Here is a 27,186-nt window from a genome sequence, read left to right as displayed (position 1 = left end):
TTTCAGCAGCACCTTCAAAGGGCTTTACAAGTGCTGGGTGACTTGGGCTTCTCTGGAGTCATGGGATGGGCTGTGAATGATGATGGATCTCCTTAGAACTAAGCAGCAAGAGCTAAAAGGTTCCAGCGCTGCATATTAGGAATGGTAGCTTGGCTGCCATCGCTGCCTATTAGCAAATCTGTTTGGTTGTAGCTCTGGAAAGGTTTGTGGTGCCAAATAGTTGGTTAGTTTTGTTGTAGTAAGCTTGGCTTCCTTTATAAGTGGTTCTTAGAAGATGGCATATGAGCCCATCCAAACGTCTAGGGCAGCAGTAGTATATCAATCTCTATGAAGCAAGAAGCCTTGCTCTGGTGTAGGTGATTTTTCAACACTTGGCTTTCCAGAAGACTTGGGTAAAACCTGAGGACAGGCCTTGCCATTCCTCAGTACCAATGGGTGGCTGAAGAGAGGTGTGTCTGATGGGCAGCAACTACTGGGCTCTTGAAGGGTCCCGGAAACTGCTGTACTTCTGAGAGCTTCCCACTGAAGAATACCTCCTTTCCTTCCCATATATTTCCTCTGCTAAATCAGGGAATCTCTGCTCTTCTGGCTTCCTTCTTTTTCAGTTTAAACATATTTATCTTCACATGGAGTTTTGTTTTTGAGGAGAAAGCGCTTACGTTTAATTCAGCATAAGCCTGACATGCTTTGCTACTGACGGGTCCCTGTTCAGAAGCAAGATGTGTCATGCTAATAGGGCAGAGCACAAGCCTAGAATCTCTCAGCAGCTCAGATTCTGTGCACTGCTGGAGCAAAACAGAGCGTGGTTAGTGTACGTAAAGTCACTTTGTTAAATATACTGCTGGCCCCAGCTTCATTTTATCTATTTATTGTCTTTGCTCATTGCTACTAAATTTACACTATATTTTCCTTGGAATCAGGTCTTTAAAAGACAGAGAGGGTATTTATTTCTCTGTAAGAGCTTACTACGTTTCTCATAGTAGCATATTTATCCCGCAGATTTTCCCTCTTATTAAGTAAGTTCTAAACTTAGCACAGACTCTCTCATCTTTAATGCAAACCACGTGTAGAGACTCCAAAGGGCTCAGCTGAGAGCTAGAGCTGGGGAATGGTGTTCTCTGATAAATACATAAACAGAAACAACCACTCATGTCAAATGGTGCTGCCTATAACAACACCCACTGCTACACTTCAATTGTGGGAGAGTGGAAAGGGAAGACAACGTGCAAAGAGGGTCAAATACAGGCTGCTGCTCTTAAGCATAGATTGCTACCAAAGAAAAAAGTTAAAAGAAAACAGATCTATTATTATCATTATTATTATTATTATTATTATTATTATTATTATTATTATTATTATTATTATTATTATTTTACAACTTGCTGAAAACTTAAATGTTCACTGCCTGGCAGATTTGCAGTTAGTGTCAAAAAACAAAAGCCAAAAGCAGACGCATAAGAAAAAGAACAGCCAAGCCTGATGCTAACGTTTTGAAATGCAAACCATGCAAACCAGTTTCATCGTACACTACCTGCTGTGCTCCTTGGCTTGGCGGCATAACGATGACTCGATTTGCATTGGGAACTTCTGACTAAAAATAAATGCATTTTAAAATTCCAGTGACTTTCTCAATTTTAATGAGTTTTAAGGGATTCTTTCTCATTGAATGTTCAGCAAATTAAGTAGCTTTTAAGATGTTGTTGTTACTTTCTTAGTTTCAAAAACATCCCAAGTGAAGGAGCAGAAATTCCCATTATTTATGTAGAATCATAGAAATCATAGAATCACCAAGGTTGGAAAAGACCTCTAAGGTCATCCAGTCCAACTTTTCTCCTATCACCAATGCATACAAGTGAAGTTACTTGAGCTGACTTGAATGAATACATCTTCATGTCCCTGACTCTTGAAACATGTTGGGACCAAACCCTGTGATACCAATACCATTTGGCCAGAACAGCCAACAGTTACAGCAGACCTCTATTTCAGATAACTCTTTACGACAAAATTTGGCTAACTTTTAATACAGATTGTTGGGGGAGGGCCCACTTTGCCATGCACAAGGTACAGTGGCTTTACTCAGACCTGAAAAGGAAACAAAATGAACCCAAATGCATTTTGCCATCTACCATAAGACCTGGATAAAGAGAGGATGAAACGTTCTGGTATTTCAACTGCTGAAATTAACAAATTTTTAACAACTTTTATTCTAATGCACAGCAACATAATATCTTCTGATGCAATCCTACCTGGCCAGGCACAGCACATGGCTTCCCTCCAGTCCAACAATTCAAGGAGAGGTGACCAAACATCAACATGCATTAACAAAGTGCCCTTATTTTCATGTAGATATGAACTCAATCAACACACCGAGGTCACTTGTTAACAAGAATTACCTTGTGTCAGAGCCCTGGGGGCACTCAGAGGCACTGATGTCCCCCAGGGCCTCCCCAACCCTGCCCATGGCCCTAGGGCCCACTCCAGGCCAACATGGCGTGCTCCACATGAGGCCTGCACAGCCATGGGCTGACGGCTGCCAAACTCACCTGATTTTCTGCACTACTGTTCTCATTGCCCATCCTGCTGCTGATGTCCAGTATCACAGAGCAATTAAAAAGACCACTGGAAGAGAAGAAAAAGCCCTTAGTCTTCTGTTAAATAAAAATAAAGCAAAAAAAGCAAAAGAGCTCCGAGCTTCAGAGGAGCATCATCTCAGTCACCCTGTCAGCTGCCCCTCCTGACCTTCAGTTTTACAATGATTTTATATCACAGATTAGGGACGAGAGCTCTTTTGTAATCTCTCCCTGCTGCCTTTCCCACACTGGCTCTGCTTGTGCTGACAGACACTCCCTGAAACTCAGCTTTGTTGCTCTGCTTCTGGATTATCCCATGTCATTTGAGCAGAAAGGCATTTTCCTTGCCAAACCTCCTTTGGATGGACAGCCCATATGAAAACTTTATTATGTTAACTGTATTCAAACCACTTTTCTTTCCTGGAGACTATGGCCTGAGCTGCAGGCTCACTCTGCCTAGAACCACAACATTATACCTGGCTGTTCCTGTACCAGAAACAATTTTCCATACACACCCTCAACTTAGAACAGAAAAGATGTATTTTCTTTATCCATATTTCTGAAGTCGTACCATGCTTTCCCAAGGTGTAATATTCAACTCACCATCTTATGACCTAAAACACATCTTCTTTACGCTTGACAGGATCTGCCCACCTTAATTACTATTGGTTTTACACTAATTACTTCATTTCCAGAGCAGTCACCAGCAGCTCTGCAGGCGGTGCCTCCCCAGGCTCTATGCTTTCGCTGTGTTTTAAAGGCTGCTCAAATGGAGTGTGTACAACAGAGCTACACACATTTACTTCTTGATGTAGACAGTTCATTTTGGAGCTCAGGCATTTAAATCCGCTGTATTTCTTGTATCATCAGGTAGGTGAATGTTACACATGCTCCCCCTTCACTTTTTAATTCATTTTTCTCTTTCTAAAGAACGTTAAGATTGGTTGGTGGCATATATCAAGAAAACCTCCATTAAAGCCAGGCTGCCAAAGAAAGATTGCACGTTGTTAGCCAAGAAAACCATATAAGCTTTTAAGGAATGTTATTACTTATTACTGCAGCAGGCTTTTTTAAAACTTGAAAGGTTATGTTTCTTCACAGAAGGTTTGAAGGGAGAGGAGTTCAGTGCTGTGCTTATAAGCTGTGCTCTGTTTAAACTTGAGTGTCTGCAGGGGATATACCGGTGCTTGAACTTGCTCCCGTTGAAATCCCTGGGACCAGGATTGCACTTTTAGTGATTAATTAGCAGCTCTAGCTTTTATCTGCTGTGAATACTGCCAATTCCTCTGCTGTTCTAAAGTAGTACTGGAACTACGTGGAAGAACATAGGCAATATGTTCACAGTTGCTGCTTTCCGAGCACAAGGTGCTCCATTACAAAGTGTGCATGTGCAAAGATTATCAGGTGCAGCTCCGTGAAACGCTCCAGGACAAAAGATTATAATATTTTAAATATGTATTGTTATGACAGCATTCTCACCCACTGAGCAGTTAACTAAGGTTACAGAGCACAGGAGGGAAACAGCTTATCTATGACAACAAGCTTCAACAGCCACATGCTCCCCTAGGAGAGAACATAGTGTTATTTCCTTGCCACTGACCCATCAGTTTTTCTTTTCCCGGATCCTTTTCTGCTCCCACCGACATCATGTGGAAACCAAAAGCTCTCAGAGCATTCTATGAGCACTCACGGTAAGAAGTTACCCCAGTGCATAATATGGATTCAAGGCTTCTGCACCAATGCCACGATACTGACTGTTCGTAACAGCAGCAACAAACAGAGGCTGAATTTGTCATATTCACTTGAAAGCAAAAATATTCATTGTTTTTTATTAAAACATTCAGGCACTAAAGATAAAATTACAGAAAACATGGCTGGTGAAAATGTCCACCAATGTATCACCTTGTGTTTATCGGCTCTTTTCCCTGCTTAGAGCATGAAGTTTCACAACAGCCACACAGCTGTGCATTAGAATTTGCTCGATAATAAAGATAAAAGTGATAAATAAGGAACAATGCATATATTCTCCATTAATCACAGAATCATTAAGGTTGGAAAAGACCTCCGGGATCTTCAAGTCCCAACCGTCAATGAGATAAGTGAGAATAATAACAGTGAGTGAATTGCACTACGGAGTAACAAAGATATTTCTCCACATTACAATCTTATTTCCATCCTTTTTACATACCCTATCTTTAAAATAATTTCTCAGTGCACAAGCATTGCTTATATTGTAAAATACGTGAGCTTTATCATATGTATGGAATTTCAAATCAACATTATAAACATGCTAAAAATCCATTCATTACATAAACGTGGGCTCACCAAAAGATAATCTTTCTCATCTTTCTGCGCTATCTTTTACAATTTACATGTCATCATTAAAATTCTTTTAGCACCACGTATCTCAAGAACAGCTCACTGGTACCAACTTGGACATCAGCCTACAGAGACTTCTGTGTATATACAGCAGAAAAACTGTTTTCTTGATAATGAGAGAGAGAAGGTTTAGCTTTACACTTACGTTCTGGCATAACCCGGCAGTGTTGGTGCAGTGCTGCTTTCAGAGCACGTCTTCAAACCCTCTCTCCCATCCTTTACCTCTTGTGTTTTCGCCTTGTTTTCCTCCTGCCTCTCCTCTGCCCAACATGAAATGTAGGCTTTCTTTCAGGGACCCACCTTCATAACCTGCTCAGCAACCAGCCTGCCTCCACCCCAGGCGAAAAAGCAAACGAGTTATTCCTCCTCCACCCGGCCTCCCCCTGCTCCACCAGGCCGCTGTGGCTCAGCCTTACATAAATTCTCTGTTAATGGTTTTCAACAATGTCAGCCTGGAGAACTGCAGCCTTTGGTCAAAGCATATTTCACTGCTGGTGTCCCTCAGCCTATGGTAGGTTCTTCTTGCACTGCAGCATTGCCAAGAGAAAATTAGCACTGGGGGCAATATCTGCTCTGCATTTTGTTGGTGTATTTCATGTTGCCTTTCATTTTATCCCAGTACTGTTGAAAGCTGCTCTTGACAGGACAAAGGGTTGGATATAAGGAAGAAGTCTTTTATGATAAGGGAGGTGAGGCAGTGGCACAGGCAGTGATGCCCCTTCCCTGCAGATACCCGAGGTCAGGGGATGGGGCTCTGAGCACCTGGTGGAGCTGTGGGCATCCCTGCTCATTGCAGGGGGTTGGTTGGACCAGATGGCCTTAAAATGTCCCTTCCAACTGAAATTATTCCGTGATGCTTTGAAATATCTGTTACTAAGTGCTCCTGTTCCAGTTGTGCTGAAATCACTTCCAGTGCAATTGTCCCGAAGGGCGGAGATGTGATGACAACCTTTAGAAATGTGATGTTGCAAGAACTATAGGTATATGGTCAAGTTAATTGCTGTTATTGATGTACATTTTCTGCTCAAGCACAGTTCCACTGAAGGGTTCTCAGAAAGACAGTTGAGAACAAAAGGCAGAGCAGCAGTGTTTCATTACTGGTAGCTCCAAGGGATTAACGTGTTTGTGCCCTCACCAGTGGTATTTGATAGTGCACACAGCAAAGGAATAGCACACTGTTGGGTTACTGTACCTGGAAGAGCTGCAGAGCAGTGTTCCTGAGTCCAGCATACCCAGTTCCTATCTGACATGAATAAGAGGCAGGAATTTCATGTGGCATCTATGTGCTGGGCCTGGCATTCCTGTGGTCGTTCTCTGCCTCGGTGTAAAAACATCTGGCTTGAGAGCATGAGGTATGTAAAGGGGCTGGAATGAACAGCAGCCAGAGTGCCCTGCCTTTACAAGCTCGTGTTTTTTAATGAAGCCTCCAGTGCTACAATAGCACTTAAACCCACTGTTACTGGTCAGAATCCCTCAGGTCAGAAACAAATAATGTGTATTCCCTGAGCTTTTTCAGGTTTCATGTTAAGGTACATGTGAGTGGGTTTAGTGGCACGGGGCTAAGACAAAGTGTCACATAAATCTGTGCTACACCTCAGAGAGCTCAACATGAAGAAGCCACAGTCTATAGTGAAGCTCTGGAACTAAAATGCATGAAAGCAGCTGCCAGGTTCCCTTTTCTCTGTTCTCTCCATCCTTCTTCATGATCCAGAAAATTGAAGTTCATCAAATTAAAGTTTTAGTATGTGCTTCCTTAGAAAACAAAATAGAGGCATGGTAATATTCATTGCCTATAGACAATGTTTTTGTTTAGGCTCTCTGCCATGAATTTAAGAACAAAGATCCTGTGGGAGCTCAGGGAAACACAAGCCTGACAGTATATCCTCACTTCTGCTAGCTGGATTATTTCCTCAGAGCAGAAACTGAGCTCATATTTGGTGCTATTCCATTTGTAAAGCTAAAGCGAGAGAATGCCATGAGGTGAGAGCAAAGCAGCTGCCCTGCAAAACAACAGTATGGTACCCATGTTGGGGAAGAGGACCTTTTGGTGATCACTTGTGATTTCTGGTTGTGTATTTGTCTTTTTTATCAACACGTGTGCAAGGGAGAAGCCTTCTCTCTGGTGGGTGAACCTTGTGTAAGTTTGCAGAGCCACGCAGACAGCTGCTCTGCTGCCAGCAGTGAGTCATGAGGGAGCAACAGACATGCTATGAGCAGCAACTGCTCCGAGCTCTGGGCCCAGAACAGCTCTGTCAGGCAACACTGACATTACACTTTGGCCTCGGACTGAGATCAGAGCTTTGGCCTCATCGGTTTTCTGACCCACTCTGGTGTCTCTGGCCCTGTCCCAACCATGCCAAGCAACCTCTACTCACTGCAAGTAGTTCTGACCTATGCAGATGCTGCTCATCTGCTCTGTACCAGTAAGAAGTCAAATCAGTTCACATAAACCATGACTTGTGAGAGCAATCCTCATGCTCTGATGTCTCAGTTTATTCTTTTTGATTCCGTGACAGAAGAAGATGAAGAAGTACTCACACTGGGCTGCTTTCCTGTGATCCTTCATCCACTCTTCTTCCTGCAGGCAACTCCAACTCTTTCTTGATCAAAAGAGGATCTAACCCAGGAGGACTGGAGGACTCCGAGCAGGGGGAAGCACAGCTCATTCTGAAAGGTGAGGTATGTATCTGGTTAATGAATTAAGCACTTCAGTAAGATCCAAATAGTTTGGCATGAGTTATTAGGCTTAATCCTATTATATACAATATTTGGCATAATTACCAGCCCCACACTACTTGGATAGCTCAGTTTTATACATAGAATACATGCTACCTAAAGTATTCTTATGAGACAATTTAGCATGAGCTCAGTTTGCTCGATGTTAGAAGTGCTACCAAACAAGACAGAACATTTTAATGTTTCTTACTTGCACATGATGGATAAGACACACCAAGCAATAAATGACTGCTGGAGCATGAAGTCATGATGCAATTTGGTGCCTGAAGTAGATATGTGGTGTCACATGGGACACTTTGGATTGCCTCTCTGGAAGACATGGGACTCAGCTAAGCTGTGTGTGCTATCTGCAGTCACACAGAGATTGCATGGCCACCTCAGGGTGCCTAAAATGGTGCTCACTGCCCATGTCTGCAGGTGTGGATCACCTTTATCTACACATCCAGCGTCATATGTTATAAACACATGTATTCCCCTTTTTTCACACTGATTCCAAAGGACCCAATCTTCAGAAGTGATGCCAAAAGTATTTGGCAAAATTTGAGAGTCCAGGAAATGTACATCCAAATATCAGAGCACTTCTCTCTCCAAACCACACTTATAACACCATATTTTTTTCACCAGGTTCCACACATAGAACTGAAGTCAATGGGAAGGCTGTTAGAGCTGGGGAAATGCATCTCTGCACTGTAGTAGTGACTGTCCAGATGTCCATATCCATTTCTGGGCATGGAGGAGAGAACAAGGACTTCTCAGGTAGGTTCCCAATGCCACAAGCAGTGAGCAACACTTGGAGCTACCCCACAGAGCTCACCCTCTGGTCTGTGCCTATCATTGCACAGGACTGCATCTGATTTCCTTGTTATTACTGCCTGCCTTTTGTAAACAGCCAATTATGACTGATGACAAATATCTCACCCATACTGGATCACAAGACACACATGACTGTATAACCCAGGTCCGTAGCCAACTTGGCAGAGTGCACTTGTGTTTTTACACCAATGCCCAGTCATTCACTCAAAGGGAAGGATGCTTCTTCCTAAACCTTAAAGATGAGGCAGAAGAACATTCCTCTGACTTGGGGTGAGTTCTGGAAGGAGTGGTGGCACCTCTGGGGTGAAGGTGATGTTTTTGGAACCACTGAGATGTGGCTGTCCTGATGCAGGGCCCCAGCACAGCACTGGGGCAGTGATACACAGCTCAGAGACAAAAATCCACATTATTCCCACTCACGATGTTCTGTGGTTTATCAGTCATGAGAACAAACTATGAAAATAAGCCTCTTGGGAGGCTGGTATGTCAAGATAATTTGTTAATAGCACGTCCTGGGCTTGGTTTCAGCTCTCGTCCAAGCAAGTGCACCAGGTCATGGCAGGGCTCCTGCTGGGAACTGAGTCACTGGCCTCTGAAACACTCTTGCACTCGAGATAGTGTTGGGAAAGCCATGTGTCATTGTTTACCAGTATGCTGAAGGCAGCTGGAAGAAGAAATATTTCCTTTGTAATGAAATTTGTGGAGTAACACCAACCTTCTGTTCCATGAAAACTGTTATGTTACATAAGCAGAATGCTTGCAGGTAGGTAGGATTGGCAATGGAAGGTCTTTACTGGTTTACAAAGAGGGGTGGCAACGACAACACTTTGCAAAGTGAAAACTGAGGCACAGAGGGGCTGAGTGACCAATGCATTGTGCAATCGTGGACTAAGCTTGAAACCAGGGCCAGTGTTCTGCACCCAGAGCAACATGCATTAGGGGCTTTTCTCAATGATGTTACATTGATTTGACCCTGCACAGAAAGACCCAATGCATTTCAAGGCTACAGGTCCTAAATACTTCCTTAGGCTCATTTATAAGTGCCAGCCAACTACATTTTTCTGCACAGCAATGTCACAGGGTACCATTAAAAACATCACAAATAAATAAACAAAGTAAAGCAGTAAGGCTGAAACCTATTTGACGTGCTAAAGATAATAACAGCATAATAATGAGTGCTTCATTATTGGAATTACCACTCTTCCATCATCTTTATAACAGTTTTTTAATGGATGTAATGACTTGAATGTTTAAGGTGAATATCAATTATACGCCCATTTCTCCCCTTGGCTCTTTTGACTCAGTGAAGCAGGCATGCAAAACAAGACAATGAGGTCAGTTAAAGACAGTGCCTGAAGTCTGTATGATGATCTGGTGACAGTGATTGGTGCCTACGATGCACTTACGCTAAACTGGAGTTCTCGATGTTTGCTCCTGTGGTTGTGACTTTTTTAAGGGATGATCTAATGGTGGGAAGCTGTCCCAGCAATGTTGGTGGAGATATAAAGTTAACTGAGCCGCTCGCTGTTGTTACAGATGGCACAGCTCTTCATCCTTTTGACAGACATAAACCTAATCAGTTCCTCCTAACGACAGATTTAAACTCATATAACACATTGCCTTGTCCAGCTGGGCCTACACTATTTATACTCATGTTATCATTTTCCAATAATATAAACAATATCCAGTTTCAGAATTTCACTCTTCATTTACAGGTGTATTTTCTGCATTAGTGTTTCCTCATCGTTAGCAAATACTCAGGACTTTGATGGATTTTAACTCAGTCCTGCTTTTGATTTGGGAGGGTTCCCTGGAGATCAGGCTCAGAAAATAACTGTTGTTACGTGTAACAAGGAGCTGAATTTACATTCTACATTTTAAAGCAAAGATCGTCATAACGAATGTAAAACTGGGATGAAAATCTTCAGAAATCATCTGCAATATTGATTTCCTGAGTCTGGAAACAGCCCAGTTCAAGATGTCAGTTCCCCATTTAATCTCAGTAAGATTTTAACACCAAAATCTAATTAGGCATTTTGAACATCAGCTGTAGTTATTTTGGTTTTGGTCATTATGACAGATGGAACTTGACAGATGAACAGATGAAACTTGATTCCACAGTTGGTTTCTATTTATCTGCTATTTATCTATTTGTCATTGAGCCGTTCTTTCAGCCCTGGGAAAATTAAAAAAGGGTAATAAAGTGAATGGAAATAAGCAACTTTGGTCCAGCTTTCCTTCAACTGCACCTACAATGTCTGTAACCAGCCCTGTCACTTCAGTCCGGTGACTGGAGTCATGTTTGGATGTGGACTCAGTTCTCCCAGTTACAACAGCTGTTTTTAATGAATCACAAAGCAGTCGGAGATACCACTAAGTGAAAAAAATAACAACACTTCTAGTCCTAACATGAAACCACGACTGTCTCTAGTACCCAAAGAGTGGACAGTAACCGTATTTTGAGTCAATGCGGTGAACACAAAATAAGGCTCACAGCTGTTTGCCCAGTTTAAAGGTCATATAAGGTTGGAGGATATGCAATACCACCCCCTGTAGCTAATGGGATAAACTGAACTGAGACTGTATCTTCTTGTATCCAGATGTGATCATTCTTTTCTTATGTGATCAAGCATCTGTATACTGGAATTCACTGAGTTGATGGAGTTGCATTATTTATGGTAAGTACAAGAGCTTATAGATTGACCTCAACCTCTTCAGTCTTCAGATATAAGAACAGAACTTGCCATGGAAAGATATGATGAGACTGTAGAATACATTAATGCAAAAGTGCTATTTCCAAAACTCTTAAAACACTGGGATAACGTTGGGCCTAAATATAATGTGCATAACAACAAAGAAATGTTGAGGCTGGTTTATTACAGTGCAAGAATGTCACCTTTAGTAATAATATGTCAGTGCTCCATGCTCCTGATGCACATCACCTCTGATGAGAGCACTGAACTAAGAGCCCAGCACAGAAAGTAGGAACAGACTTGATGTCATGAATTTAGACGTCCCCCATCCCATGGCATCGTGCAGAGATTTTCATCTGGGTTCCATAAAATTCTGCAGTGCTCCAAATTTGTGGCTAAAAGCAGCTTTTTCTCATAAAGAAAGTGGTTGAGTGTAATTTTCAGTTTACAGTTGGAAGTGGCACGGAAACTGTGAGTAATAGGCAGTGCAACAAGTAGGCATGCAGCTAATTCCAACAGCTAGTAGCAATTGCTGTAGTTTCAGTTCAGTGTGCTGCATATGGAGTGCACACAGACACACAAAGAAATACAAAAAAACCTAAATCATGATAGACTAATCAAAAGCTTTCTCTATGAGGATGAAAAATAGGACAACAGCTCAAATCATCTGAGGATAATAATAATAAAAGTGAAAGACAGCTATGTATAATACATCACACACATGGTGTTAGGGAATTCGTAATCTGTACCAAGCAAAAATCAGAATGGCGCTCATTAAAATCTAGGCATGCAAGGTCCATAACTGCAGATTTATTAAGCTGTGCTTTAACAATTAGGGTTTTGAGACTTGTGAGCTGCTGTTTTGTACTTCTCTTTCTGCAGCAGTCTGTGCCTCTGGCTGCAGCAAGGAGATGCTCACAGTGCCAGGGTCTGATAGCATCAAAGATCAGTTGTGCTCCAGGAGACCTACACATCTCTCTGCCTCTTTGAGAGGGTGAGTGAAAAGCTGACACTGAACCTTAAAAGCATGAGGTGCTGCTATTTGACTGACAGCTCAACAGAGTCAAAGAAAATAGGGTTAAGGAGGAGTGTATATCTCCCCCAAAGCTGTTTGTGGGCTTTTTTGTTCTTCCTGGTTTTATAGAGTAAATATATTTTGGGAATGGGAGAAAACATCCTTAAGCAATCTTTCCTGAAAAACTGCTTAGCAAATCCTTGCCGCTTGGTCTGATTTGATCACTTCAGTCAGATCAGTTCTGCACACACAGCTGTTGCATTGCATTCCTCCTAAAGGTTCCCGTTTTCCTTCATTATCACTAAAGAGATTATCTTGCTTTCTTAATCACATTTATACTGGTCTTGTTTCCTTCCAAAACACTTCTGTTGCAAATACAGCAACTGTTCTCAGCCAAAAGAATGATTAGCATGACACCTAACTCATTGTGGTTGGGTAGCTAGAAAAGGTTTTTATGCTATACGCCCAGCCTGTGTGAATCAAGAGAATCTCTTCTGATTCAGAAAAGCAGATTTCATTTAGATAAATTAAATCATTCTTACCTTTTACTCATGCAGCCAGACTATTGCTAGGAGTCCTGTACAATCCCACACAGCACACTGCTGCTCTGGATATGAAGCAAACAAACACAGCCTGATCCATTTGCAAGGACTCAGAGCTGGCTGAGTCTTGGTTTGCCCAAGCACCACGGGTGCTGGATCATATGCTTACTGTGAAACCAGAGAACTAAATGAGTCTGTCAAGTCCTAACTAGCATTTAATGACAAATTTATTTTGGCAAGAATGTATAGAGCAGTATTGTGTCAGACTTGCTGAGCCTTGTATATTTTGTATCTGTCTTGATGACTGACGTATTTTCACAGCATCCCGTGTGCAAGGGTGTCTAATGGAAAACAACACAAATTAACTCAAACTTTGTTTCCCCACGTGATCTTTAGGAGCCCGTAGTTAAAAAGGATTCTGTCAAGAAAAACTACAATCTGTGAAGTCTTTACTCTGAGACTGGCTGCCAGCAATGCAACTCTTCAGTCATTAATTGAGGTGGTTGAATGTAGAAGCAATTGAATTTAAGCTCTTGGGTTTAAGCTTAGATCAGAGACACGGGACAAACGTTCACTCTCTTCAGCCTTGTTCTGCCCAACTCAATTTGAAGGCTGTTCTATGGCATGAACTTCCACAGGGATGTTTCCTTCTCCCTCCACCATCCCCATAATCTGTAAGCTCTCCTAACGATTGCTTCTCTTTCTATTCCTGTTCTGCTCACTCTACATCATGCAACGCAAACTAACCATCGATTTACAATATAAGTCGATGAGGCTGCCTTAAATTTCTTGCCACAGCCTGCTTTGGGACTGTCCAAATGTTTGATGAAAAATGCTAACTGGCTGATTTGGGAGCACGTGCAAACTGATACCTGGTCCATAGAGCACCCAAACCTGTCATTCTCACAGATCTCTGTTTCAAAGATGGAAAAATGCCTACATGTAGATGTAGATGCAGACTCAGATGCAGATGTGGAGAGCAGGGTAAGGGAAATAAAGACAACAAGGCTTAGCATTTCTGTCCATGGGCTCATCTGACCCCTCTGGCCAACTACCAGCCCTGCTACCAAAACATAACAGCAATATAAGCCCTTTTTATTAGAAAAATGCAGAATCAATTGAAGTAGTTCTGTCCTTATGTGTCGGCAATGTATTTCAACATAGTAACATAATGGTAAAAATCCATGTTAGTCTCAGTCTAATGAAGTACTATTTGAATCTCAGTTCCCTTATCAGGACAGGCTACAAGTGTCTTTAGATATCTGAAGATCTATAAGAAAGAGGTTTGGGTCACCAGAGGTAACTTTCCACCTGTAGGTGTGGATGATGGTCAGCTCTCACTTAGGAACACAGTTAAACATCTGCACAGTCTTTCTAGAGAGCAGCCAGCTAATTTTATCCATGAAATTCTGCGTATGAGACACATTCTTGTCGTTACATGGCAACGTAAAATCAACAAGCAACCCCTTCTGAAACAAACCCTTAGAACTACCTCTGAAAAAAAAGAACCATGGAAGAGCGCCATATTAAAAACCTCCAGCATTCTCAAATTGCTATTGCAGCCTGTAACGTTGCAGCTTGTTTTTAAAACAGCTGGTTTAGGACATGCATGCTAATATCTTAGCATGGTCTTAAAAAGATATTATTAAATAGTCATCATCCAATATCAGTCTGTTGGTCTTAGAAAGATACTATTAAATAGTCATCATCCTGTTGTCTACATTAGAGGTTATGTGGATTGTAAAACAGGTTATACGAGAGATCACGAAACTAAAGAACCTCAAAGGAACCACTGTGTTTTTTACTGGTAAGCAGAGAAGGTTCTTTTACTTATAAGACACTCCTTCCACCTTTTAGTAATGTCTAAAGCATAATTAGCAAACTGCTTTGAGTCTAGACATTTTTAACTTTAAAGAACTAGTAAAATATTACTTACCAGTTTTCCTCTAGACTAAAAATGAAAGCACACCATTCAATTTACCACTGACTTTTATAACCTTCCGCACTCCTTCTCTCCTAGCTGGTGTATGGATCCCCTTTCTCCCTGGATCACATGAAAGTGTTCTATTAATGTGAATTGGCTTATGTTTGAGAACACTATGCTGGAGAGCTATGAAGTGTAAGGAATCTGACCCAGGGATCTGCAGGGCTGTGACACATCAGTTCTTTACAGGGATTCTCAGTTGCTGGTTGAGAATAACACAAGATAGGTCCGTACATGGCGCGCAGCCTGCTGTCATTGTTGATGTTAGTAAGCCTTTTGCCTAAGGTAGTGAGACAAGCTGTGTGATACACCACTGTAACTGGAATTTTCCCCTCTGGCAAACACTACAGGGCTGTAAGTACCAAGTGTCAGGCTGCCTCTCCACCTGACTAAATCAGTAAATTAGGAAAACTATTCACCACCAACACACACAGCCACAGCACGGCTAGAGAAAAACACTGCAAGTCAGCACTGCTTGGTGTATTTCCCAAGGAATGCTTTACTGGAGCTCAGAACAAACATTCCAAGTCTGGGAATGCTGTGAGAGTACCTGGCACTAGAAAAGTCTCCTGCCACCATTCCATTCTAAACCTCTTTGCCAGTGTTTAGTCTTCTCTCATCCACACGCTTGGCAAAGAGGGAAAGCAGCCCGTCTCTTCCCACTGTGGATGAGATGGATCTCTCAGCCCATTTATCTGAATGCAGTAGTTGAAGACAGACGCACAACTGGGTTTTATTTTGCTCTCTTTGGAGCAAATCTGACCTACTTGACACACAAGTGGAACATTAGCTTTGTGATTCCTTCAGGAAAAACACATTGCAGTGTAGATGACTTCACTATAAATCCTTTCTGTCTGCTTTCTCCCCCTGACTACACAGCAGATGGGGTCCCGTGTGTTTTACAGAGTTCTGTTCGTAATTGTTCCTCTGGAAATACCTTCTTGCACAGGCACCATGTTTGCTGTGATTCGATGGGCTGTATCCGAACCCACTGTGCTGGAAGGAGATCTGGTGCCACATTTTTACCTGCCATTGGATAATCTGTAAACATGGAAAGAAAAGCTCCTGCAAGAATCTTGTGTATAAATGTATAAGGTATAAATGTGCACTTCTACATTAATAAAGCAAGCAGATTGCAGACCTTGACCTACCCGGAGACACACAGTGAACACCATTGGTAATTAAGTTCTCAGCACCATAAGGAATAGCATTATTTCTATTTGATGTCAGTGGGGACTGCTTGGAGCCGCTTCCTGAAACACAGCGTCTGTCTGAGCTTCTGTGTGCGGTGAGTTATACAAAACACGTGCTGCTAAGGAGGATAAATCACTTGGATGCTGTGGCTGGGTTCCACTCGCAGGACAATCAGTGCTGGCACAGCGGCTCTGTGTCACTCTCCAGCCATGAGACAGCACAGTTCGTGCTGGCTGACACTTGCACCCCTCAAACCCTTCACACTTGGCACAGGCTGCCGGGCTGCCCGACCCCCCTCGCCGTCTCCTCACATTAGAGCTGCTCAGAAGCGCAGCTCGGAAGGATTCGCTGCCGCCGAGTTGAACGTTAAACAACTTTTAGCCCCGACCAAAACGGCTGCGCCCTCTCCCGGTGCTCGCGGCGCGGCTCACTGGCAATAACCGCCGCGGGCCGTTTGATCCGAGAACGAACCGAGGCCGCCCGCGAGCTCCGACCAGCTGAGGGACAGCAGCGAGGGAGGAGCAGCGCAGCCCCGATCTCGATCTCAATCCCAGCCCCAAACTCTCAGCTCCCAGCCCCCCAGGCCGTATTGACTCAACGTGCCGCCTCGGCCCCGCCTCCCCACTGTGCCGGGTGAGCGCGGCCCGCTCTGCCCCTCCCGCTCTTTCTACGGCGGCCGCGCAGCCCCGAGCGCCGGCAGCGATGGCCGAGTTGGATGGAAGCGGAGATTCCTCCTCCCCGCGGAGTCCCGGCTCTGCCCGCAGCCGCATCTCGCTGTCTTCAGCTTCTCGCGGCAGCTCCGTCTCTCAGCGGAGGCAGCGGCGGCTCTCGGGGAGCCGGGGCCGCCCGCCGGCCTCCGAGGAAGGGGACCAGGAGGATGAAGAGGAGGACGAGGACGACGAAGAGGAGCCGGGGAGCGAGAGGCTGCAACCGCCGGGGAACAACGAAGGTGGCGGCGATGAGAGCAGCAGGAGGATGATCCGCAACCAGTACCGAGAGCTGATCTGCAGCGTGCAGCGTGAGACGGGGCTGTGGGTTAGGCCGGCAGGTGGTCATGGGGCTCTGATCTGAGCTGGGACGGCTCACGTGGAGCTCTGCGTCGACATGGGCAGCGACCCGAGGGATGGAAACCTTCCCTGGGAGGGCAGGCAGAGGTGGGGAAGAGAAGGGTCTGGGGGGGAGCTAAGAGCGGCCTGGAGGTGCCTGAAGGGCTGGAAGAAGGAAGGAGAGCAGCCTTTTAGCAGGGTCTGCTGCGACGGGACAAGGGGAAATGGTTTCAAATGCAAAGAGAGGAGATTTAGACTGAATATAGTGAAGAAGATGTTTATAATGAAGGCGCTGAGGCATTCTATGGGCTGCCATGGGATGTGGAGGCATTTCAGCCTTGCAGACACCCCGCATGAGGGGACAGTGAGAGCCTGATGGGGGCTGGGGTGTCCCTGTGCATTGCAGAGGCTTGGACCAGGTGGCCTTTAAGGTGCCCTGCCAGCTGAAGCGATTCTATGAGCAGCTCTCCAGCTTAGTGCCTGTGTTTCTGCTTCTTCCATTGAGGTTTGCGCTGTGTTGCTTTTCTCATTAAGGCATTACGACTGTGGTTTAGAAGCAGTGCCAAACGTAGCGGGATCCAGTGCTGATTGCTTCCTGCAGGCTGAATGTGTAGAGCTGTTATAAAGGGATACAGCGTGGTTTATGGATGGGCCAGTCTGTGCTTACGTAAGAAAAACATCAGTGCTGTCCATGCCAGTGCACTGAACTTGTTCCTTGAAGGATGAGAGTAACTGAGAACTGCACATCTGAAAGCCTTGTTAAATCATATATACTTTACATATGAGTAACTGTGTTTGAGCTGGTGATGTTCAGAAATCACTCTGCCTTTGTTTTGTATCCCTTTGTTTCCTGAAGTCCTTAATTTAAAAGGTTAAGGTGAAGCAGCACAGAAACCCCAGCAGTAATTAGGGGCTGCTTTGGCACTGATGTGGGTATTTAGCAGCAGCCAAGAGGAATCTGGGATCTATCAATATTGAGCTTTGCAATAAAACTAATTGAATGTATGTAATTAACACAACTTCACAATGGTGTGGTGTGCGAGCAGAAGAGTTTCAGTTGAGGTGTGTGTATGTATGTATTGATGCTTCTGTATTTAAATAACGTAGGCTTTCATTTGTGTCCTTTCCCTTAGAAAATCGTGAGGACATGCTGAGCTCCAAAAGCAACAGGCTGACAGAAGCTTTGGAGGAAGCCAATCAACTATTCAGTGGAGGTAACGAATTCTTGTAGTCCTTGTGATTGCTTGACAGTGGGAAGAGATGAAGCCCTTATGAACGAAAAAGAGCACGAGAATGAAGCTGGCATCCGAGTACTTTATCAGAAATATTAATACGCAATGTTAAGGTTGTTACGAGGTGACCTGTTAGTTCTTTGTGCTTGCCCTTGTTCAGTCATCCTCTCCTTTTCCCTTGGAAATGTGAGTATTATGTAACTAATTGCATCAGGGCTCATTGCAATTAAGTGGTTTACAAAGCTCCGCGTTGAGGATCTGAATTTGGTTTTTGACAATTGTGTATTGCTAACATCTGCTCTTTTTCTTCTGTAACAGTTTCCCGAGCACGAGAAGCTGCACTGGATGCTCAATTTCTTGTCTTGGCATCGAATCTAGGCAAGGAGAAAGCCAACGAGTTGCGCTCAGAGATCACAACATTTGATTCATTGACATTTGCAGAAGATCTGGTAAGTTCCAGAGTTAGGCTTTGCCCTGTTTCTTTATATAGGATTACTTTGCCAGTGCGTGCTTTTAAGTCAGTCTTAAATACTTTCTTTGATAGATGTTCTCTTGTTTGACACTAAGCCAGTTTCTTTATCTAGTTTACTGCTTTATGTGTTTTTGAATGGAGTTCTCAAGGTTCCGTGTGTATTATTCAGATGATTCTTGATTTCATTGAATGGATAAACACTACACTCCCATTTTCATGTGCTAATAATTAGAGAGCAGAAACTCGTGTGACTTTTGTCTAATAGTGATGATAATCTAAGCAGTGAAAAACAAAAGTCTGTGTGTATTCGCCAGTGTCTGCTGTCATTTGTAATGTAAGAAAGAGGAGTTCGTTGAGGAGGGAAGAATACCTTTCTTGGGATCTAGTGAAGTATTTGGAAGCTTAAGAGCCCTTGAAATGAGATAAACTTAGGCTCTATTTTCTTACAGTCCATCCAATGGCTTTTCCATACAGTGGTTGGAAGAACTACAGGCCAGTCATTTCTATGTGAAATTGATTCACTGCAAAACACTGATTTTTGGATTTTCTCATCTAGTGTAGATGTCTGCTGTTAAATCCTCTATTTAGATACACCATGACTTGCCTGTATATATTGATTGTATCTTCAGCAAAGCCGTATTTCTTATGCTACACTGTGACATTAAATAGTAATTTAGTAGGACTGGCACTGTAATACAGCTTTTCACCATTGATCTGTCTACTAATCTTTCTTGATGGGAATTCTCATTGCTGTTTTCTTTTTTATAGCTTACATTCATGGGTATAAATCGCACAGAAACAGATGGAAACGATAGTGATTCTGAGAGCATGTCAGGTTGCTACTTACCCAGTAATGCTTGGTATAAGCTGGGAGAAGAAGCAGAAAAGTACTTCAGGAGAGCACCTTCTTTTCATTACATGTAAGTTTATTGCAGTGCAAGCAAATGACCCTGCGTGGTGTTAATTCTGATTAATTACCTTTAATGCCCTGGACTCAAGTAGAGTTTAATCTCAAATGAGGCCTTAAATGAGGTGTAAGAGAAGTGCAGCCAGGATCCACCCCTTCTTCTCACACAGCTGAATTGCCTTCACCTGTGCTGCCAGGGCTGGCTGGGTCATTTCCCCAGGTGCTCAATCAGTGGCTCAGGCTGTGACTCAACATTTCCCAAACACATATATGTGATTTTTATTCTGTTTAGGTTGGGGTCTTTCAAGTCTGAGCCTCCCATTCCCAGGCAACGAATTGAGAGGCAGAGAAAGGCTCCAGGAGGGAAAGAAACGCGGGCAATGCCAGCTCAGGTTTGTACGCTGCTGTCTTTATTAATGATCTCTTATAACAGGGTAATTTCGAGGGACATAAAAATCTTTCTGTTGTTGTTTTGGGATTTGTAACTCTTACCTGTGTAGCACTAAAAGATTCAGACTTTACTCTTATGCCTGGTAATTTATGTGGATTGAAGTATTTCATGAACTGAGTGGAATGAAGTTGGGCTTATGGTCTGCATGTTTATTTTCACTTTCCCTGCTATTTCTTGTCATAGGTTCACTTCCAAGAATGGTCTTTAAAACATGTTTTATAAATATGAAAGTACCACCTATAATGGGTGACTGACAGATGTTCCAAAATCTTTAGAAGCCCAGTGGAGCTTGTATGGCATTAGTGCATGTGAAGAGGAGTCAAATGCCCAGTTGTATCCACAGAACTGTGTCACAATAGAGCAGAGAATGGCGGGGCTTTTCTTTTTTGCTCAGTTTTTAAAGAGAAAGATGAAAATAAATGTCTCACTGAGAGTTTCCAGCTTGCTGTGATCTTGCAGGTCTGATAGTGTAGGAAACGTTTTTCTTAGGTTCTTTAGTGTCTTTCTAAGGTGTTGGTACATCTCAAAGAGGACAGAGGTTGAACTGACTGAAGGAAAAAGGTAAAGAAAATGATGAGTATTCTGATCGCCTACCAATTCATTTGCATGGTTGGCCATATTCCAGGCTGAAATGCCTGGAACAGTAATCATCAGAAGAGATCAAGACAAGTTCAGATTAGCTTATTTGCTCTGCCTCTGAAAGGAAAGGCTGAAAACACATCAACTGAAAGGTCACTGCTTATATCGTACAATGGGAACTCATTCCTAAAGCACTTTGTAAGTTTTCAGATGCTTGCATAAGTGTCTGTAACTCTATGTGTGATATAGAAAAAATGCTTTCTGTTACATAGTGAGTTCATAAAAGGTCAATTTCATGTTCTTGTCTTTATAACAGTTAAAAAAAATGGAAGAGTCTCATCAGGAAGCTACAGCAAAAGAAGTGGAGAGGATCTTGGGGCTGTTACAGACTCATTTTAGAAATGATCGTAAGTATGACTCGATTTAGCTTTTGTAGCATTAATTTGAGAACATAAGTAGTCTTTCCTTCCACAGTTAGGAACTGCTAAACTATAGAGGCAAAATGAGTTGGAGCTGATAAGTAGAACTGTTTATTCTGAAGGTCATTTGTTGGCTATGTATTCCTTATGAAATCTAATGAGTTGAGATTTCATTTAGTCAAAGAAAGGTTTGAGGTTGGAAGGGACCTCTAGAGGTCATCTGGTCCAAGCCCCTTGCTGATGTAAAGCCAACAGAACCACGTCCAGCTCTTGAACCTCCCCGAGGAGGGAGGTTTCAGAACCCATTCGATGGCGAAATTAGTTTCAACTATTTATTTTTAAGAGGTAAATCAAATAGTGTACCTGAAACTTGGTCTGTACACACAGTTGTGAAGTCAGCATTATAGCTAAATCACTGTAAGCGTCGACTTAGCTTTGAAAGCGAGTAGTGATGTTAGTTTGTGTATTAACTCTGTGGTATCGCCTGCTTTTGTTATTGTTTTTTAACTGAACCATTTTGACTTTGCCAGCTTGTACTCCCATTTTCTTCTTTGATCTTGTGGTTGATCCAAACTCCTTTGCACGCACTGTGGAAAACATCTTCCACGTGTCCTTCATAATAAGGGTAAGGCAGAACAATTAGGTTTAATTTAATATTTACTGCATTCTCCTTTGTAATCACTGCAATTAAATATATTCTTACTTCTCCCTAATTAGGGTTATTTATCAACGTATGCTCTTGTTTGTGATGATGTATTAGTGACTATTTAGACAGATCAGTCCATTATCTCATTCAGATCTAACATCTGAAATCTTCAATCCTACTCTGTTTTTAGGATGGCTTAGCAAGATTAAAGCTGGATGAAGATAAATTGCCAGTAATAGGTATGTAAGCCTAGCTCTAAAAAACTGTTTAGATCATGTTAGTGGTATTGATCTTTGGGAAGCTTTTGCCTTCCTGAAGGATGCTGCCTTTATAACGGTAAAGATACTGAAAATGCAATATCTTGAACAGAGCCTGTCCGGAATGCTGAAGGAAGAAATGATGACCATGGTGCTCGAGCACGGAAGCAAGCTATCATTTCCCTGAGTCATGAAGAATGGAGGGTATAATAACTTGATATCTTCAATTCATTTCTTTTCCCTGAAGGTTAAGAATACATCTGAGAGTTGTGTTGTTGTGTGCTCAGATGAGGATGAATGTTCACATATTACTATTACTGTCTCATGTATTACTGCATTTAATTTTGTGGGCCCTGCCAGTTTAAGTGCTTTTGACTTTAATGACTTGCTTTTACTACTTAGTGAGGACTGTGTAATCACACCATCTATTATGTCCCCTTCTATATGATATTTCTTCCTAGAAGTGAGGTCCATTTTCCTCACTGTCCTCTAATTTTTGATAAGGTTTCTTAGCTGTAAAAATTTTCTCCTCAGAATGTGCAGAATGGACGTTCAGAATAATGCTTTAGTATGAGAAACCTCATTTATGTCTGGTGGTAATAATTGCAATTGTATTTAAACAGTTCAGCCCTGTAACTTAATGTATTTTTCTGCCATTTCTAACTAGGAAATTGTAGAAACATATGAAATAACAGAGCCTATGATCAGCCCTCCTAATAGCAATGAAGATGAAATGGAGACAGCTTAATTCTTTAAGTAAGTTCTCTTAATACATCAAACTGAAGGGACAGCATTCGAGTTCCTTTTGCACGTGGAGGAAATATGTGTGGTGATACATGTAGAAGCACTATAAGCTGGGTAGTTGTGTGACATCCTGGCTTTCTATATTCTCAATCTTGCTCATTTAGTTGTTGTCTATATGGTAAATTAACTGACAAGTTCATATTTGATGGCAGTTCACCTGCGGGATGTTTTATTGAATTTTATACTGAAACATTAGGCTGTGAAGAATCACATTGTAGTTTCTGTAGTGTTTCTTTTAACATACTAACAGCTGAGCTGGTTAAGAGTGGTCTGAAGAGGGGCTTAGCCTGTCTGGTTCCCTCCCAAATCCTTTGAGCAATAGAACTGAATTACTGTATTATTTATGTGCTAACTGCTGTATCTTAATTATTACTTTTTTTTTTTTTTCCCCTCTAGGTGCCTTAGAGGAAAGTCTTAATTCAAGGATACCTTTTTATCTGTATATATTGTAATATTAAATTTATTTTTTATTGAAACGTGAAGTTGTCTCAGGGTTAACCCTATCGTTGCAATTGATTACTGTCTATTTATTGGCGCCGTGTTGAAGCTCCACAGAGCTCCTCAGTCCATCCATAACGGTTCACCATGAGGTGACTGAGGAGCTCAGGGACTGACGGTAGCGGGGCGGCGCTCCGGGCGGGGCCATGCCGCCATGCACCGTGCTGTGGTGGAGTACAGGGGCTGGAAGGAGGGCTACCGCTGCGGCTACTGCGCCTCGGAGCAGGGCAAGGTCTCGGCCGGTGAGCGGGGGAAGGCGGGTCGGGCCCGGTGCTGAGATCCGAGCCGCTGTGGTAGAGCAGCCGCCCTCACTAAAGATGGAGGAGCTCGGCGGTCTGTATGGGGGGAAGCGCCGTGAAGATGGCGGCGCCGCTCCTTCCGGGTGCCCGCAGCAAAGATGGCGGCGGCGGCCGCTTCCGGGTGGTGAGGGGTGCGGTGTGGGACGGCGGGCCGAGGGAACATGGCGGGGGCCGGCAGCTCGGCGAGCATCGTGGAGTACTTCGGGGGAGAGGACGGGTACCGCTGCGGATACTGCAAGAACCAGAGCGGAAACCTCTCCCATGGTGCGGGACGGGGCTGGGAGGGGGTCGCGGGGAGGGAGGGCCGGCCCTGCAGCTCCTTGCTCTGCCCTGAGGGAGTGCACAGACAGGGCCGCGTCCAGCTCTTATTGCTGTCAGTAATACTCAGCCTTAGGGCCTTCTCCTTAGGCTCCGAGCTGTGAGTCCCAAACGTGTCAGATGCTGCTGTTCGGTCCTGCAGCGGTAGGTAGCTGCGTGCACAGCTTACAGGTTGTTGTGCTCTTCGAGTAGCAGAGGTGAGCCTGCTTGCTTAGGTCAGACTGTGTGTAAGAAAGCCAAAACGTCGTGTTTTCCAGGTGGCTTCCTCATAGAAAGTCGGTGTGTCCTCACAGCAAGAATGGGAGCTTAAAGCATTTCTGTTAGGGCAACCCACGGAGAGCAACATCCGAACCCCAGGGGAAGGAATAGGGGAGAGGAAACCTGCACTTTTGTTGCTGTCTGTAATGTTGAACGCCTTGTTGATAAGGCTGATGAATACACTATGTCCTTGAGAGATGTCTATTCGTGTCATGTTAGCTGTGTAGTTTTATGTAACTTCTGTAGAACTCGTTACATCTTTGTGTTAACGTGTAGTTGTTGTTGCCAATCAAACGTGCTGCTGTTTCTTTCAGGTATGTGGGCACATTCAATGACGGTTCAAGATTACCAGGACCTCATTGATAGAGGATGGCGAAGGTAAATTTCAAATGATACCAAAATTTCACTAGCTTGGATTCATTCTTCTTTTGCTCTCCTCTAGTAGAATCCCTTGAGTACAGGAAATGCTAATTCCCTTTTTCCTAGGCTCTGTTTCTAGGGGTACGTGATTTATTATCAGTAGTTTATTATCAGAAGTTGCTGAGCTAATAAGGGGCAGAAATGAAAAAGTATAATGTGTGAAAGGGGGAGAGGGCTATCACTGCTGCACTTTCCATTGTGTTACAGGTAACTGTTGTCACCTTGATTGTAGTTAGTTCATAGGAATAAGAGTAGGTGTTCGAGTGGGAATGTGCTGGAGAATCCAGGTTATTATTCTGATACACAGAAAGCACCCTAGGTGCAACATGCTTTTCTTAGCTGTGCTCTCTGGTGAACTTTCATTAATTAAAATGTATTTATTCTAGATGGATAATGCTTTAATGTAACAGCAAGAAGCCACAGAGCTTCCTTCTCAGCTTTTGATACTATTTCTGTAAGATTTTGTTGCTACTTAAACAAAAATGTTGCTTTATGTTGCAAGATAAGCAGTTTTGAAAAACAGCATGTGTTTATTGTTATTTTTAGAAGTGGAAAATATGTCTACAAACCTATCATGAATCAAACGTGTTGCCCTCAATACACAATAAGGTAAGAGACTTGGATTTATAGTATTGTAATGATTTGACCATTTAAAGTGTGTCCAACCATTATGTTTGTTGGTTCAAACACATAGGACTTAAGTTCATCTGCTTTTTGTTATACCAAGTATATTCTGGTGAGTTTGTGTGCAGGCACATGGGCTGCTCTGTGATATTGTCATTGGCTCTGTAATGTTTTCCTGTATGCAGTCTGTACCCTTCCCTTTTGTTTTGTGTTGCAGTCCAAGGCAAGAGTTCAATGACTGCTGTTTTGTTTGATGGTGCAGATGAACCAGAACTGCTTTAGTATCCCAAATAATTGAGGGTGTCAATTGAATAGGTAAAAATGACTCTAGATAAGCTTTTCTACCCCTAGAGGTTATGTTCAATGTTGTCTATTCTAGTGTGTTACCCTCCTAGGGAGAGCTTTTCTTTCTGCAGTGCTTCAGGTCACAGCGATATGCTTTTGTGATTATTGAATGCATGTGTATTGCTGTAATAATGATATTATGGAGAACAGGAGGGCATAATATTATCTAATCAAGAGTGCTGAAAAACTATTTGGCCGCTTATTATTTCATTGATTTCCTTATTACTGCTTCATATATTTGTTCAAAATATAACTTTGTCTTTAAGATGCCAGGCACTGCGTTTTCAGACCTCCAAATCTCACAAGAAAGTTCTGAAGAAAATGTTGAAATTCATTTCTAAAGGAGATGTTTCAAAAGCGGCGAACGAAGGTAAGAAACTCCCGGTGTTGGAAAAAGCAAGACTGGTGTTTGAAATGAGGATCGAGCTGCTGGCTGAATGATTGAATGGCGTCCATGTGATTTGTTTTGTTGTTTTTCTCCATGCAGTCCCCTTTGTAAAGGCCTGACCAAGTTATGTCTTTATGGTGTTTTGAATTGAGGGCACAGTGCAGTGCAGCAAACAGATTGTGGCAGCTGCCTTCCTCCACTGGAGGAAGTTTCCCTGCTTTTTGCTTGTACCAGTGTATTTTCATTTTTATCTCCAAACACAAGCTTGCTTTGTAGCTGATGCTGTAGGGAATCAGACTGTTATTAGCTGTCATAAAAGTGATAATCTGGAGATGTCCAAGCAGGACAGTGAAAAGGAATGAGAAACAGGAAGAAGGCTTTCTGTTCCAAGTGGCTGAGAGGTGACACACTTGGCTTATCGAACACTGAAACCACCTAATTTTAGTTGTGGAGGAACCTGTTGCATCAGTTCTGAGACCTAATTTCCCTTTTGTAATATGTGTAGTGTGAAATTAGTGATGACTATTCATTAAAATGGGGCAAATCTCTTATCATTTATAAGATGATGCTAGTAAGACTGGCAAAAAAGCTGCTAGTTTTCAGACTATTCCAGATGTATTCATTGGAAAAATGGCTGCAAAATTGGAAATCAGTTAATCTCGGTGCTAACGTTGCAGGGTGTGTGAGCTTTGGTTACACAGAAATAAATCAACTCACGCAGTTTTTAATTGTTTACAGAAGAGCCTATGGATTCCCATATAGAGGATGCAGTCTCATGTGACTTTGTACACAGAAGTGAATCTCATGTCAGTGAGGCTGAACTGACGCCCTTAAATGAGGATCACGCAGACAGAGTGGAGAATGAAGATGAAGACAAAGGAGAATCAAAAGAAGAGGTGAATGCGAAGAAGGCAGAGCTGGGTTCTCTTCAGATATGTGGACATAAAGATGCAGCAGCCCCTGCAGAGCCATCACCTTCTACACAAACTGTTCATGCACCACCAAAGCCAGGTAGTGAAGTTTCTGGTTGTAATTGGAACATGCTTTCATTACTTGAAGGTTTTTATAATCCTTTGTATCTTGCCTCAGCATTCAGGGAATGGTTGTTTCTTATTCTGTGTACCCTCACCACTGTACGGAACTAGAGGATATAAATTGATAGATGCTGCATGTTACTTGTTTTTGTGGTTTTTCCTGGAAGTTGCATTAATTTCCATGCTCAGCTTTCCAGTTTAGTTACTGAAAATCCTTATATACAACTGACAGTTGGGATGTTTGAAAGCTGTATAGATTGTGG

At 42.8% G+C, this 27,186-nt stretch overlaps 3 protein-coding genes across 29 annotated transcripts in view; 2 read left to right on the top strand and 1 right to left on the bottom strand.

Annotated features, from left to right (window-relative positions):
- TACC2 (transforming acidic coiled-coil containing protein 2) overlaps positions 1 to 14,803 on the bottom strand; it is a 98,395-nt gene extending 83,592 nt beyond the window's left edge. For 12 of the 16 annotated variants that reach the window (XM_015867493.3, XM_085555317.1, XM_085555324.1 and 9 more), the window contains exons 1-3: positions 7,488 to 7,616; positions 2,544 to 2,619; positions 1,532 to 1,591 (exon numbers count right to left, since the gene is read on the bottom strand). In XM_015867493.3, the coding sequence (XP_015722979.2) occupies positions 1,532 to 1,591; positions 2,544 to 2,619; positions 7,488 to 7,615 (264 nt within the window). In that variant the 5' untranslated portion in view covers position 7,616. Of the gene's footprint in view, positions 1 to 1,531; positions 1,592 to 2,543; positions 2,620 to 7,487; positions 7,617 to 14,684 lie in introns of those variants that run through there. The other 4 variants (XM_085555323.1, XM_085555331.1, XM_085555318.1 and 1 more) reach the window with 3 other exon arrangements.
- Positions 14,804 to 16,614: 1,811 nt separating this feature from the next.
- On the top strand, positions 16,615 to 23,221 carry NSMCE4A (NSE4A component of SMC5/6 complex). 2 transcript variants are annotated; one of them, XM_015867504.3, is made up of 11 exons: positions 16,615 to 16,944; positions 18,106 to 18,186; positions 18,523 to 18,653; positions 19,445 to 19,596; positions 19,876 to 19,975; positions 20,930 to 21,020; positions 21,563 to 21,657; positions 21,869 to 21,917; positions 22,048 to 22,139; positions 22,603 to 22,691; positions 23,136 to 23,221. In XM_015867504.3, the coding sequence occupies exons 1-10, from the start codon at positions 16,629 to 16,631 to the stop codon at positions 22,681 to 22,683; spliced, it is 1,188 nt and encodes a 395-aa protein (XP_015722990.2). In that variant the 5' UTR covers positions 16,615 to 16,628; the 3' UTR covers positions 22,684 to 22,691; positions 23,136 to 23,221. The 2 variants fall into 2 exon arrangements, with proteins under 2 accessions (XP_015722990.2, XP_085411467.1); XM_085555341.1 differs by having other exon boundaries at positions 16,615 to 17,080.
- A 147-nt stretch (positions 23,222 to 23,368) lies between these two features.
- The window catches only part of ATE1 (arginyltransferase 1), a 56,575-nt gene continuing 52,757 nt past the window's right edge, over positions 23,369 to 27,186 (top strand). For 8 of the 11 annotated variants that reach the window (XM_015867500.3, XM_015867496.3, XM_015867495.3 and 5 more), the window contains exons 1-5: positions 23,660 to 23,800; positions 24,427 to 24,490; positions 25,079 to 25,141; positions 25,768 to 25,871; positions 26,628 to 26,900. In XM_015867500.3, coding sequence (XP_015722986.2) covers positions 23,698 to 23,800; positions 24,427 to 24,490; positions 25,079 to 25,141; positions 25,768 to 25,871; positions 26,628 to 26,900 — 607 coding nt within the window. In that variant the 5' untranslated portion in view covers positions 23,660 to 23,697. Of the gene's footprint in view, positions 23,480 to 23,659; positions 23,999 to 24,426; positions 24,491 to 25,078; positions 25,142 to 25,767; positions 25,872 to 26,627; positions 26,901 to 27,186 lie in introns of those variants that run through there. The other 3 variants (XM_015867498.3, XM_085555337.1, XM_015867499.3) reach the window with 3 other exon arrangements.

This window comes from Coturnix japonica, chromosome 8 (genome assembly GCF_054131305.1).
Source record: "Coturnix japonica strain WE chromosome 8, WE-NBRP24, whole genome shotgun sequence".
NCBI classification, from domain to species: domain Eukaryota; kingdom Metazoa; phylum Chordata; class Aves; order Galliformes; family Phasianidae; genus Coturnix; species Coturnix japonica.
This window is presented reverse-complemented; position numbering and strand designations above follow the sequence as displayed.